The 14,565-nt window shown below is 37.1% G+C and overlaps 1 protein-coding gene across 1 annotated transcript; it reads right to left on the bottom strand.

Annotated features, from left to right (window-relative positions):
* Nucleotides 1-57: 57 nt before the first annotated feature.
* On the bottom strand, nt 58-4,838 carry pofut1 (protein O-fucosyltransferase 1). The gene is made up of 7 exons (XM_079801788.1): nt 4,670-4,838; nt 4,399-4,520; nt 3,749-3,931; nt 3,034-3,146; nt 2,755-2,947; nt 1,521-1,763; nt 58-1,438 (listed from the first exon to the last, which is right to left on the bottom strand). Exons 1-7 carry the CDS (start codon nt 4,806-4,808, stop codon nt 1,244-1,246), a joined length of 1,188 nt encoding a protein of 395 aa, XP_079657914.1. The 5' UTR covers nt 4,809-4,838; the 3' UTR covers nt 58-1,243.
* Nucleotides 4,839-14,565: the final 9,727 nt, after the last annotated feature.

Genomic DNA, 14,565 nt, shown 5'->3' with positions numbered 1-14,565 from the left:
TGTGTGTTTTGTTATTAAAGCAATGGAATAACAATAAAGCGCCTCTACAAAATAAAATGAAGGACTGAATGATCCATTTATTAATACAAAAATAACCAATTTTCAAATTGACAAATAAATAGACCTATTTAAAACTTAAGCATCCATGCACAGATTTGTTGCAATAGCAATAAATCTACACTATCATTCAAAAGTTTGGGGTCAGAAATTTCTTGAATGAATTTAATACTAATTTAAAACTCAGCAAGGACACACTAACTTGATCCAAATTGACAAACGTTTCCTAAACACCTAATTAGCATATTAGAATGATTTCTGAAGGATCATGTGACACTGGAAACTGGAGTAATGATGCAAACAAAATTCAGCTTTACCATCACAAGATTAAAATTACATTTTACAAAATTTACTTTTTACTGTATTAACATCAAATAAATACAGCCTTGGTGAGCATAAGAGACTTCTTTAAAAAACATAATTTGTACCAACCCTAAACTTTTGAATGGTAGTGTAGTAACTACTGCCTTTGAATAATTTGAGTAAAAATTGTAAATGAGTGCATACTTATTTGATGTAAATAGATCATAAAAACAAAGGGCATAAATACAACCAGAATACTGCTTGTTTTATTTTTTATTGATAAACTAATTTGAGGAATGTCATCTAAAGTTGTACAAAATTACTAACAATAACAGACACCTTAAAACACTTAAAACATTTCTGCCAATTGGTTTCACACTGACTTTCAAAAAAAAAAAAAAAAAGGGAAACTTGCATTACTGTTAGACACCAGAAAGTCGGTATGAAATGCATTCAATTTGTGATTTCATTTTCAGAAATCACTGGAGCTCTCAAATTGGCTTCAATTGAAAAGTGCAATTTTAAACGCTTACACTTTACTAATTCTGACTTGTCTCTTTGCCATAACTACTTGACCCTCACAGGGCTCAGTTTCATCCCAACATCCCAGAACAAATATGGCATGCCATGATAAACACTCACATTTCTTTCTAGAAGAAATAGGAAGCAAGATGTAGTGGAGCGTTTGGTTGCTCACAGTTAAGGTAGTAGTGCAAAATGGGAGATATACAGAGTCCAGAGAAATTAATAAGGAACTTACTTCCCTTGTTCTCCCTTTATTTAAGTACTTGAAGTATATATCCAAATTTTCTCATGAGACACCTGAAACATGCAATACGTCAACCAGTCTTCATAGTTACAAAAACGTAACCTCTTAATTTCATCAGAGTTCCTCATTTATTTTCCTTTTTCCTGGGTAGTCCATGCCGAAGAAGGATGAAGGTTTCCCGTGAACATCTCTCTCCCTTTTAACAAAGGCTGAGAAGGACGAAACGCAGTTGCCGATGAAGTGATCGGCCTGGCCGAGGATATACAGGTCGACCTGAGCAGTGTCCGGCTGCAAACTCACGACCTTCACCTGCAAAAATGCGTCAACACTATTATATTCTGTTTACTAAATCATGTTCGAACATTTTTAATGCTAAAATAGGAAACCTCACCTTGTCCTGGAAAAGTTTCTGAATCTCTGCGGTGTGCGATTCGGAGTCGGTGGCTATGTATACTGACTGAGCACTGGTGTTCTTCACCCAGAGTTTCACAGCACGGCGGATCTCCGACAGATCCGGTAAACACATGGTCATGGTCAGCGGCATGGCAGTTTGACGGTCGTATCCCACACACTGTGGAGACGCCATGAAGTGAGGACCAGTATTACCCGTCTTCAAAAGCTTGCAGGCATTTATCTGTTTGGAATGATAAAAACAATAGTTTAGAGGATATGATGTGTATAATCATATGATTCAGGCCACATTACGCCTACAAATCTGCACTTGTTAATAGTGCTTTATGAATCTCATAAAACCGGCCACATTAATTCACATATACCTTTGGAGTAGAAATGTTATGATGAGATTGTGCATCATTTACTAAATTATATATCTGAATTAATGTATCTGATAATATACACTATATTGCCAAAAGTTTGGGGACATCTGCCTTTACATGCACATGAACTTTAATGACATCCCATTCTTAATCCATAGGGTTTAATATGGAGTTGGCCCTATAACAGCTTCAGCTCTTCTGGGAAGGCTTTCCACAAGGTTCAGGAGCGTGTTTATGGGAATTTTTGACCATTCTTCTAGAATCACATTTGTGAGGTCAGGCACTGATGTTGGACAAGGCCTGGCTTGCAGTCTCTGCTCTAATTCATCCCAAAGGTGTTCTATCAGGTTGAGGTCAGGACTCAGTGCAGGCCAGTCAAGTTCCTCAACACCAAACTCGCTCATCCATGTCTTTATGGATCTTGCTTTGGTGCGCAGTCATGTTGAAACAGGAAGGGGCCATCCCCAAACTCTTCCCACAAATTTGGGAGCATGAAATTGTCCAAAATGTCTTGGTATGCTGAAGCATTAAGAGTTCCTTTCACTGGAACTAGTGAAGCTGCTTAATACTTTTGTGGAAACTGTGATACATTTTTTCTTTGATAAATAGAAAGTTCAAAATAACAGCATTTATTTGAAATAGAAATAATTATAACATTATAAATATTTTTACAGCATAAACTTTCAGTCAATTTAATGCATCCCTGCTGTATAAAAGTATTAATTTCTTACAAGATGAAATGAGCGGTATTGTAAGATTCTTAAGTGCACTTGAGATAAAAATTCTAGAGCTTCCACTTGTATCTGAACTTCTGAAAAACCTCTACTCACATACAGACACAGAGCTTACCCAATCAGAGCCAATCCTCAGATGGATGCCCACATAGGGTCTGTTTAGCATGGTGTTGATGTGGCCTTCTGCTTCCTGTACCAGTTTGTCAGACCACACTACATACTGCTGCAGTCCAATGTGCTCCTCCAGAACGGGGAACTGCGCTGGGGCTCCTGGAAGAGCGAGAACTGGATGCTCCGTAGGGGGAAACCTGAAGAAAAAGAAGAAGACAGTTTGAGAGTGGGAAAAATAAGTGCAATCATTTTGATTAATGTGAGTGTTTCAGCTTAATCTTACCTCTTTATCCAGTGCGGCTGGTAGTAGGGGCTGAATGACAGACCTCCGAAAAGAATTGAACGGTCAAAGTCGACTCCAATATGATCCCAGAACGGGCCAAAAGGATTTCCCTCCTGCATCAGAATCAACAGGCTGTCATGAAAATATTGTGGTGTAAAACAAAATGCAGGTCTGCTAAACATCCAATAGATGGCAGTGTTTCCATAGCATGTGATGCCATTGATCAGCCTTAAACGGATAGTTCACCCAAAAATGAAAATTATCCCCCTCACCCTCAAGCCCTCCTAGGTGTATATGACGTTCTTCATTCAGACAAATACAATCAGAGTTATATTTAAAAATGTCCTGGCTCTTCCAAGCGTTATAATGGCAGTCCAAAATTAATTTAGGCTTCAAATTTTGGCCAGTCATTCACTGCCATTATAATGCTTGGATTAGCCAGGACATTTTTTTATATAACTGATTGTATTTGTCTGAAAGAAGAATGTCTTATACACCTAGGATGGCTTGAGAGTGAGTAAATCATGGGGTATTTTCGCTTTTGGGTGAACTATACCTTTAAAATATTTTCTCATTCTGAAAGTCCAGCATAAAGATAGAAATAAAAAAAGTGTAAAAGCTAGAGCAACAAATCCAACAATTCCACGTCAGTTCCTGCAATGTAAAGTGCATAAACTGACAGTATTTTGCATTGAGGAATGAAAAGCCATATTACCTTCATCGGACAGCTCTTTTTGTCCACGCTCCTGGGAGATGCGGACTCGAAGCAGTAGGCGACTCTCTGTCCACGGGGCCAGTGCTTAGGAGCCAAGTGCTCCATGAAGTCCTCCAGACTCACCACACGGTGGTACTGCTTCACTGGCTCCAACTGGAAAAACTCACTGTATGGGACATGCACCTGTTGAAGAGACACATGAGCGTACCATAAATTATCATTAAATTGTACTTTCCTCTATTGATCTATTAGTGTGACAGCTGGTCATTATGTGGTTCATCATCCTCTATGTTTCTAAACCAGCTGGTATTCAGTTGGTGTTGGTCCAAGATGGCCTACCAGTTTGGAACAACTCATAATTAGTTTGGACCAATGTTGTTTATTGTTAACTAAACAGTTTTCAATCATTTAAATAAAGTTAAAACAAAATATTCACTGTAGCATAAAATAAAAACTGAATATATACAAAATAAATTATATCATTGTATGTAAATAATATTAAAGTAACAATGGTTTCAACCATATAATGACCAACTCGCACCAGCAACTGTGTGACTCCCAAAACCCTGCCAGCTTAAGCTGGACTTCCCAAAAGTGTACATGGGCATATGAAATATGCAGTCAAAGTTGTGAGGAGTGTTGTGTTTTACGTTTTGAAAAGGGGGTGCGTGATGACGGTAAACAATCCACGGCGGAACCGCGAGTGTTCTGTTAAGCATTTTAGCAAAAGCCAGTGATCCGAGAAAATGGTCCACTTGGTTTCCAAACCGACCTAAAGAAGAACATACCACAGAAATATGTTTATTATTCCAACAGAACACAGACAGACGCAGGAGCTTTATATCTGTATATGTGCTTCTCAATGAAGACAGTGTGTGTGGATGAGCTGTAAATGTCTCAGATGTGTCATGCTCTCATTACCCATGCACGGGCAGTACAGGATGTATCCGTTTTCATCCCACTTCACGTCTGTAGCGTCGATAAAGAAGTTCAGAGAAAGAAATGTTACATGTAAATAAGTTACAATGAAAAGTTTCAGGTGCTTTGGTCTCGCCGCCATCGCTGATCATTCGCTATCCCACAATGCACTGCGAAGGTAAGGTTAACCCTTCACATCCCGCCCGGAGATTTTTGACACAAGAGTCCGATTCAAACTGTAAAAAAACAACAAATATATTTCTGATAACTGGTATTCTGGTAGTTTTGGTAAACTAGCACCCTGTTAATGTGCACATCTAATCATTTTAGCACGACTATTTGTACCATAGCCCAAAATAATTTAAATATGATAAACCAGTTTATTGGAATTGTGATAAATAAGAATATTTGGAGAAATTTAAAGGCACTGAAATGTGGGCATAATGATGACCCACGTACACCTATTACTGACATTTAAATGCAATTTAAAGCTGCAGTCCATAATGTTTGCCTCTTTGCCGCCATCTCTTTTTGAAACCTGCAATTGCAGTTATTTGCCTTCTTTACATGGGTCGGGCATCGGCACGCCGGCTCCTCAGCGTGGATGAATCTAATGTTTTGTGGAGTAATATGTGGCTGGATACTGTTCTTCGGAAGATTCTACGTCTTGGAGTATGACCAAAATAATACATTTGACCGGAAAATGTCATCTGAACAAGTACCATTTTTGTTCTGATCAACTGAGTAGGGTGACCACCATCAAACAAACCAAATGTGGGACGATTACTAAGTTTGTGTGGGACAATGTGGGACATGTTACCAACACTAAAACATAACCTGAAACTGTTGTATAATCTTAAATTCAACATCACTGAGCCCAAAGGCAGCAGGCATCATGCAGATAACTACTTTTGAAACAGTTCTGACCAAGTGCAACTAAAACCAATAAATAAATAATGAAACAAATAAAACAACATTAAATTAGTTAATCTTATATATTAATTTATATATAGAACTGTATTTATTATAAATTTAATTTTATAATTAAATACATAATTTATTATTATGTATTTATTATATAATATTTATTTATTTATTTATTTATTTATATACAGAACTATCCATTAGTTTTCTGACAGGGAACACATGGAACGAATCAACGCTCCACATTTTGATTGACAGCCGTCACAACCTACTAGTGACCGTGTTTACTCCTTTCTTTTCAACCATTGGATATGGTTTAAAAAAACGGCTTTTGTATATTTGTGTAAGGCGGGATGTTACTTCTGATGAAGCGCTGTTAAATATAGGTGAAAAACGATGCCGCGAAAATAATAAATAAAATGCTTTCTTAAAAAGGCAAAAGAACGCATGCATGTTTTCTCAATATGATCATTAAAAATCAACAGACTGGTGAAAATGCGGGACATTTTCTCAATATGCGACATGCGGGACAAGGGGTGAAAATGCTGTGCGGTACAACGCAAAGCGGGACAGGTGGTCACCCTACAACTGAGGGGGAAAAAAGCATTACAATAAATCGTGCTACCAACGGTGATTAAATTTAACGATAGCTTAGCTCATATCACATCAAACCGTGCAAATTATTATTATTGTTATACTTTGTTCTCAAATCATGAATGTTAACAAAACAACATAACCACTGCGTGACTATGTGTATTTAGTGTGTAATAGCATTACCTGTAGATTTACATTTATGTACAGTCTAATCTTTTGCTTTTGACTATCGGTGAATCTCCAGTTGTCCCTGATGAGTTTGGACCTTTCTGGATTACAATCCACCATCAGAATGATACATTTAATTATTCCAGCTGCTGTGATGATAAAAGGCTATAAATGATCAACCACCTGCAGCATCCTCACATGTGATAGCCTACTACTGCTTCTTTATTTATAGATGTGATGTGATGTGATGACACAAAGACGAACGGTACCATGCATGTTCGAAATTGCTGCGGAAAGCTACCAGTACCACTCAAATTATAACACTTTATTACAAGCTTACCGTTGTGAATCAGGCTAGGAGATCGTTTTGAACACTGGCTGTACTAAAAATGTATTTTGGATAATTTTTAACCCCAAAAAAATTACGGACAATTTTAATTTTAAGCACAAAATAAAATGAAATAGAAACGGTCCTGTTTACACAAAACCTTTCCCCAAAAGTTTTCAAAGATTCGGCCAGCGTAGTAATTTTAGTAACAACACATGTGCTTTGTATGACCTGACTTAATACAACCAACTTTTTTTTGTTTTCAATAGGCATTTAAATAGTGCTGATGCCATTTTAAAAGAAGACCCTTCTTTTCTTTTGCTTTGTCTGATGTGTATTATTGGACCTTTTATTCAAAACTAAGGCCAACTCAGAAAATGTTGAGTTGATGAGCAATGGAATCTTTTATTAGCTTTGCAGAAGAAACTCATTACTTCTGTCAGAAGAATCTGTTATTTACTCAAAAGTGACTCATATATGAGCCATTGATTGCACTGAATGGATGTCACATGTTGAGTGTTGTAGTCTGAATTAGAACACTTTACTGTTACTATGCATCTCAATACATATAACTTTAAAGTCAATAAACTAGCAAATGTAAAAGAACACGTCTCCCCCATGGACAATTTCACATATAGTACACACAATGTCAAAAGACGTTGGCCTCTCAGTTCGTTTTCTCATTCTGGAGTATGAACATTTGCACATGTTTGTGATGTTTTTTATGTTTATGGAAAAAGAAGTGTGCTTAATTCTATTGAATGTGCACTTGTACTTCAAATCTTAAAAGTGTATTTTTTAAAAATGTTTTATAACTACCTGAATTAATAATGAATTACAGTAGAAATACATGTTAGTAACTATTACAATATGTCTAAATAATAAGATGTATAAATGTATATTTAAATAGTTTATTAATCCTTTACTTACACTTTCTAAATGATCTGATGAACCACTGCCAACTCTTAAATAACTGGTTGGTAAATAATGTAATGCTTAATTTAGAAGTGATAAATTGATCATTTATAAAGTATGAAAATATTGAACACATTATAGATATGCTTATAAATCAAGAATAAAGCATTTAAAGCTGTATTTATAAACTGCTTAGTAAGGTCTATTAATGCTTTATAAATGATTAATTAACTTTTACTAATGCTTAACTAATGCTTCATAGCGTGTAGTTATTATAAAGTGTTACCCACTTAAGTACAATTTTAAAAAGTAAAGCCATGCTTTAAATACTTATTTTGATGTGACTAACTTATAAAGCACACAAACACACGTACTTAATTATAATTGTAGTGTGTTATTTTGATATTACTTTACTAGGATGTACATTTAACATGCAACTTCATCGTGACAAAATTGTAATTATACATCCATACTAATGATGTTGAAGTATATTAGTTTACCATAAATGCTTGTCAGTTCATTCAGCAGTACACTTTAACTATATGTCATATACAGTAGAAGTAATTATGAAATTACATTTAAAGATGTACTTAAGTCCTACTTAAATGGGTCGAAAAAACACCCTTAAGTTCAAGTAATTGCTATTTTTTAAGTATGCAAAAGCATATTTCTTTTTCACAAGGGCATCATTTTTCCAGTGAAGCTCAACTGGTGAGTGCTGGTGACATTCAGAGATGATAATGTGATATACCATAAATGAAAAAGAGTTTATGCCTAATCCAAAGCTCTTTTATCAAAACCCGTCATTAAAAGCAACATGTGTGTGCAACATGGTCATACTCCCTCCCCCCTCCACGGGAATTCACACACGCACTCCACATGGCTAAAAATGGCCCTGGCATGTACTGATTAATTTGAGGGGGTACATACATGTGGTACTGCCATCGGATCTATATAAAACATGTAAATCGGACACTCGCACTAATGTGCATTATAACTTCAATGAGTGATAATTGCCAGGTTATCACTGATGCAACATGGTCAGGCATATCAGGAGGGACTTCTGCTGGAAATATGATAATGTCCAACCGAACTAGGTCTGGTCAGTAGATCGCTATCGCTAAATGATCAGGGCTGCGTCTCCCAAAAGCTCTGTTCCTAACCAGTTGATGCTTTTGGGAAACACAGCTCAGTAGGGTTTTGAAAAATGTGTCAGTGTTTATGTATTTTGCCCACTCAGTAAAAGCGTGTGGTATTTGATTTGACTGTTGATATTTTATTGACAAAAACAGTTGAAATATTCATCAAACATCTATTTACAGAAAAAAAAAGAAAAGAAAATCAAACCGGTTTGGAAGATACATGAAGGTAGTAGTGTAAAGTTTCAGTAATCAGTTACTGTATGTAAGTATCTTTTTGGCTAGATATTAAAGTATTAAAGATATTAGCAACTTTTACTCTGTATTTGACTAGATTTTTGAATAAGTATATGTACTCTTTACTCCAATACATTTGTCATGAGTGAGTATGCAGTTACTACATGGCACCTAACTTTTCTGAAGCTGTTTATTTCTGCTACAAAAGAAGTGATATCACCATCTACAGGGCATTAAAGGTACTACATCCTGTGCGTTTTGCCCTTGTTCCCCCAAACTTATCAATGAGGTTATATTACACAAATGTGAGTGCATTTGCAGGTAGATGAAGACATGCAGCCTAAACTAGCACCTCCAGTTCATCATATAAAGTGATAGTCTCTTCAGAAAATTTGGACTAAACCGCTCAATTCAAACGGATTAGTTTTACAATCTATTTATGAACTTTTTGAAGCGTCAACTGGTAGTTGCGTAGCTGTCAACAGCAGGGGCCGCGTTTGCATATGGCATATGGATGTATCTGCACCTGAGATTATCATTGTCATACATATTTATGTTGTTTCAGTTGGTTACAAAAAACATGGAAAATATACATTTTCTCCCATGTCATGTTGTGTTTGGACACAGTGTAGGCTTATAGGGCAGTTTCAGAATTTGCAGTGATTTCGTAGGGATAGTTCACCCAAAAATGAAAATTAGCCCATGAAGCCATCCTGGTGTGTATGACATTCTTCTTTCAGACGAATAAAATCGGAGTTATATTAAAAAAGCACTTCCAAGCTTTATAATGGCAGTGACTTGTTGGTTTGTTTTTGAAGTCCATTAAAGTGCATCTATCCATCATATAACTGCTCCACATGGCACGGGGGGTTAATCAAGGCCTTCTGAAGCGAAGTAATGTATTTGTGTAGGAAAAATATCCATATTTAAAACTTTATAGACTAAAATAACTAACTTCCGGCGGACAGCCGTATGCACTGATTTATGGTGAACGAGTAACCCTTGAACCCTTGACGCATGCGTATTGGCGAACGCATAAGCGCCAGAGGACAGAGCAAAACAAAACACCAGTCATGAATTAAAGTCTAAAACGAGAATTTTTAAAGAGAAATGGCGGAGGATTTCAATATAAGAGAAGAGGGGCTTGAGTTTGTTGCCCAGCCCTATCCGCGAGAGGCGTCAAAGCTTACGATGCTCCTATACATCGTTGACTTGCGTACCGACTTGCGTACCGCTGACCGCTGAAAGTTCGTTATTTTAGTCTATAAAGTTTTAAATATGGATATTTTAAACACATCACTTCACTTCAGAAGGCCTTTATTAACCCCCCGGAGCCGTGTGGAGCAGATATATGATGGAAAGAGTCACTTTTATGGACTTCAAAAACAAACCAACAAATCACTTCCATTATAAAGATTGGAAGAGCCAAGACTTTTTGAATATAATTCTGATTGTATTCGTCTGAAAGAAGAATGTCATATACACATAGGATGACTTGAGGGTGAGTAAATCATAGGCATTTTTGGGTGAACTATCCCTTTAAGTCTGCATGTCTGTGCATTACGATTGCATTATTTTAGCATGGTGGATTTTTGTCCACATTTTGTTTGGATATAATATGATTATTTGGGAATGCCGTTGTTGTTTGGCCAGAAGGAATCATGTCAGGTTTTTGTGAAAGGCCGCCACTGGACATAAATTTCATAAAAAAGATCTTCCTTTGTGTTCCGCAGATGAACGAAAGTCTTACGGGTAAGACATGTGGGCGGTAAATGATGACAGAATTTTATTTTTTGGGTGATCTATCCCTTAAGTACCGCTCAAATCAGATACTCTAAGACTTTTACTCAAGTCGTATTATAATTGGTGAGTTGTAAATTGTAATGGATTCTGTTTTTACTCAACTATGGTTTTCAGGTACTCTTTACGTCTCTGCATGAAGGTGAGTAAATTATGTCAGACTTTTTATTTTTAGGTGAACTTTCACTTTAAAAGAAAATGCGCAGTCATTACTTCTAAGGTACGTTATATGTAAAAAGAGCTCAAATAAAACCTTCTCTTGATTGATTTACCTGAAAACTGTGAAATATGTTGCAGCTCTTGTTTGTTTGAGCATCTCAACCTGTCCAACAATAGTGTTCATTTTGGGGTGGGGCTGTCTGTTTTTGAGAAAACAATTTGAAACCAGTCATTTTTCATATTAAAGACTTTTTAGACTTGAATAAAACCAGTTAAATGTAAAATTTTTACAATTGTCATTGTTTTTCTGTGTGATAATTGGCAGGTTATCCCTCATCCAACATGGTCAAGCATATAGAGTGTCTTCTGGGTCTTCTGGGTGTCTTCGGGGCGGCAGTGGCTCAGTGGTTCATGTAGGTTGTCTACAAACCGGAAGGTTGGTGGTTCGATCCCCGGTTCCACCTAACCAAGTGCCGAGGTGTCCATGAGCAAGACACCTAACCCCAGCTGCTCCCGACGAGCTGGATGGTGCCTTGCATGGCTGACACCGCCGTCGGTGTGTGAATGAGTGTGTGAATGGGTGAATGTGAGGCAAAATGTAAAGCGCTTTGGATGGCCGTAGGTCTGTTAAAAGCGCTATATAAATGCAGTCCATTTACCATTTACCATTCTGTATGAAACATGATAATTTCCAACTGAACATGGTCTGGTCAGTAGATCGCTATCGCTGAATGACCAGTAGGGGTTTGGTGGGCAAGCCGTTAAGACCACAAGTTCTTGTACCACTCGTGTGTGTGTGTGTGTGTATATATATATATATATATACACCTCCATTCTCTTGTCATATCTCTCAACATTTCCTTCTGCACTCTGTCAACATGTTTCTCTGTTTCCTGTGTCTACTGCCCTCCCTTTATCCCTGCTCTCTAATGACCTGGCCCATCCCCCTCCCCCCTCCCCCCACCCCCCATTGAAATGTTCACATGTGCACACAGCAGACACTGTTTTTCATTGTTAGAGATGACTGTGATGATAACACAGCGGAGCGAGACTTGGTTGCTCTCGCTCACTAACTGAGCAGAGTTCTGAAACTTCTTTCAGGTGAGGAAGCGAATCACATCTTCAAAGGCCACGATATAGGTTAAAACAATCGCTTCTCATTCTTATTGTGTGCTCGAGCACAGCCTGCACTTAGTTCTATGATGAGAGAGGGGAACAGCAACTCTGAGAGAACAAATGTTTCCTCTAAATGTGAATGCATGCGCTCATCCCTTCCTGTGCATAATTTCACACTCAAAGACGTGTTAGTGATGACTTTATGGGTTTTGAAACCGCAAGGGATAAATCATACGGCACATCAAATGCTTCATGGAGGACTGGATCAGGATCATCTTTCGAACATCACGTTCTCTGTTTCTGAAGATTAATAAGAAGGAGCGTGTGATGGGTCATGTGTGCATGTGCAGAGCTCTGCTGGGTCCACCCGAGTCTCTTATCAGGGCCGAACAGAGCCACTGCAGTGACTGCCTGACGCCTGATACGGCAGGTTGTTGCTGTTACCTTAGGGTTTACTCAAACTACCTTCCCACACACTTCCCTCTGGCTTTCTGGTCTTGATTTTCGAGCCATTAAAAACGAAACTCCCTCAACAAATGCTGATACAACAAGTGAACAGCAAAAGATCCTTCGGTGACACTTTAGATTAGTGTCCAATTGTCACTATTAACTATGACCTTTGCCTCAGTAAACTCCTATTGACTCCTTATTAATAGCTAGTAAGGTAGTGGTTAAGTTTAGGCATTGGGTACTGTAGTATTAAAGGGATAGTTCACCCAAATTCTGTCATCATTTACTCACCCTCAAGTTGTTCCAAACCTGTATGAGTTTCTTTGTTCTGCTGAACACAAAAGAAGATATTTGGAATATAATTTATAACCAAGCAGATAGAGCAACCATTGAATATCATAGTAGGGGAAAATATACTGTGGTAGTCAATGGTTGCTCTAGCTGCTTTGTTACAAATATTCTTCTAAATATCATCTTTTGTGTTCAGCAGAACAAAGAAACTCATACAGGTTTGGAACAACTTGAGGGTGAGTAAATGATGACAGAATTTAAATTTTTTGGGTGAACTATCCCTTTAAGGGATGTAGAATAAGGTTGTGCAGAATAAGGCGTTAATATGTGCGTTATAACTTATAAGTACTAATAAACAGCCAATATGCATGCTAATTAGAAACTAGTGAGAATTGGGCCCTAAACTAAAGTGTTACCAATCATTTAATTTATGTAAAAAGTGACAACATGCAGTCATGTCTACCTCATCTGGTCCTTAAATTACTTTTTTTGTTGCAACTTAATGCATTCAGCTTTTTATTTTATTTACCTTATTTGTTGTTTTATTTATTTTTATTATTTTATTTCATTTATGTATTTTATTATTATTATTATTATTATTTTGCTTTGCTTTGCTTTGTATAGACAGCAGCAGCAAAAACAAATTCTGTCATAATTTACTGACCCTCATGTCTTTCTTTCTTCTGCTTAATACAAAAGAAGATATTTTAAGAAATGTCTCAATGTTTTTAAGTTTTTTGTTCATACAATATGTTGGACAAAAACAGTTGAAATATCTCCTTACCGAAGAAAGAAGGTCTTTGGAATGACATGGTGACAAGGTGAGTAAATGATGACATAATTTTCATTTATAGGTGAACTTTCCGTTTAAAAGAAAATGTGCCGTTGTTACTTCAAAGGTAAAGTGCATAATCTTTTTTATGTTAAATAATCTAACTTAATATATAAAAATAATTCAAAGTAAACTCTTTCTAAACTGATTTACCTAAAATAAAATGTGAAAACTGTTGTGGCACAAACTGTAGCTCTTGTTTGTTTGTGCATCTCAACCTGCCCAACAACAACCCTTAGTGTTAATTTGGTTCATTTTTGAGAAACTATTTTTCACATTAAAGACTTATTTGACTTCAATAAAACCGGTTAATTTAGATATTACCACATTAAGAAAATTTTGTAGATTTACATGCTAATGTCTTTACATTGTTTTTCACATGTTCCTTAGAAAAACGTGCCTAATTTCCTATAAGGTGGAAAAATAGTATGACCAAATTCATATTCATTAAAAAGTAGGCGAAATGTGACCTACTACTTCCGGCAAGATTCATCTGATGGACACTTTGCTATCCCATGAGACCAGAAGAGAAGTTGTGGATGGCAGTGAAGAGATGTCACATGACAAACATACATCCAAATTATAGATTCATTCTTGATAAAACAAACTTTTATTAACGGTTGCAAAGTTTGCTCCTCATCAAATGTAACTCAGACTGCAAGCGATTAAAAGTGTTGGGCATTATCATCACCCAAACCCAGCCTCTGAACACACTGCGCAGGCTTCCGTGATCGGTGGTTTGACAGTGCGTCGAAGCTGTTTATCGCCTTCCTGAACTAACATAAACCAACCATCTGCTTTTAACCAAACACATAAAAAAACATGCTCCTCTATCCCACTACAGTCCCCAATCCAACAGCATAGAGGGGGAGAAGGCAGCCAAAGAGCTGATTCTGTGCGCCAGGGACCGTTCTGGTGAGGAAATCCACTCCAGATGTGTACAAAT

Source organism: Gobio gobio (genome assembly GCF_949357685.1).
Source record: "Gobio gobio genome assembly, chromosome: 21".
NCBI lineage: Eukaryota > Metazoa > Chordata > Actinopteri > Cypriniformes > Gobionidae > Gobio > Gobio gobio.
The sequence above is the reverse complement of the archived record's forward strand: the minus strand, read 5'-3'. Positions and strand labels throughout refer to the sequence as shown.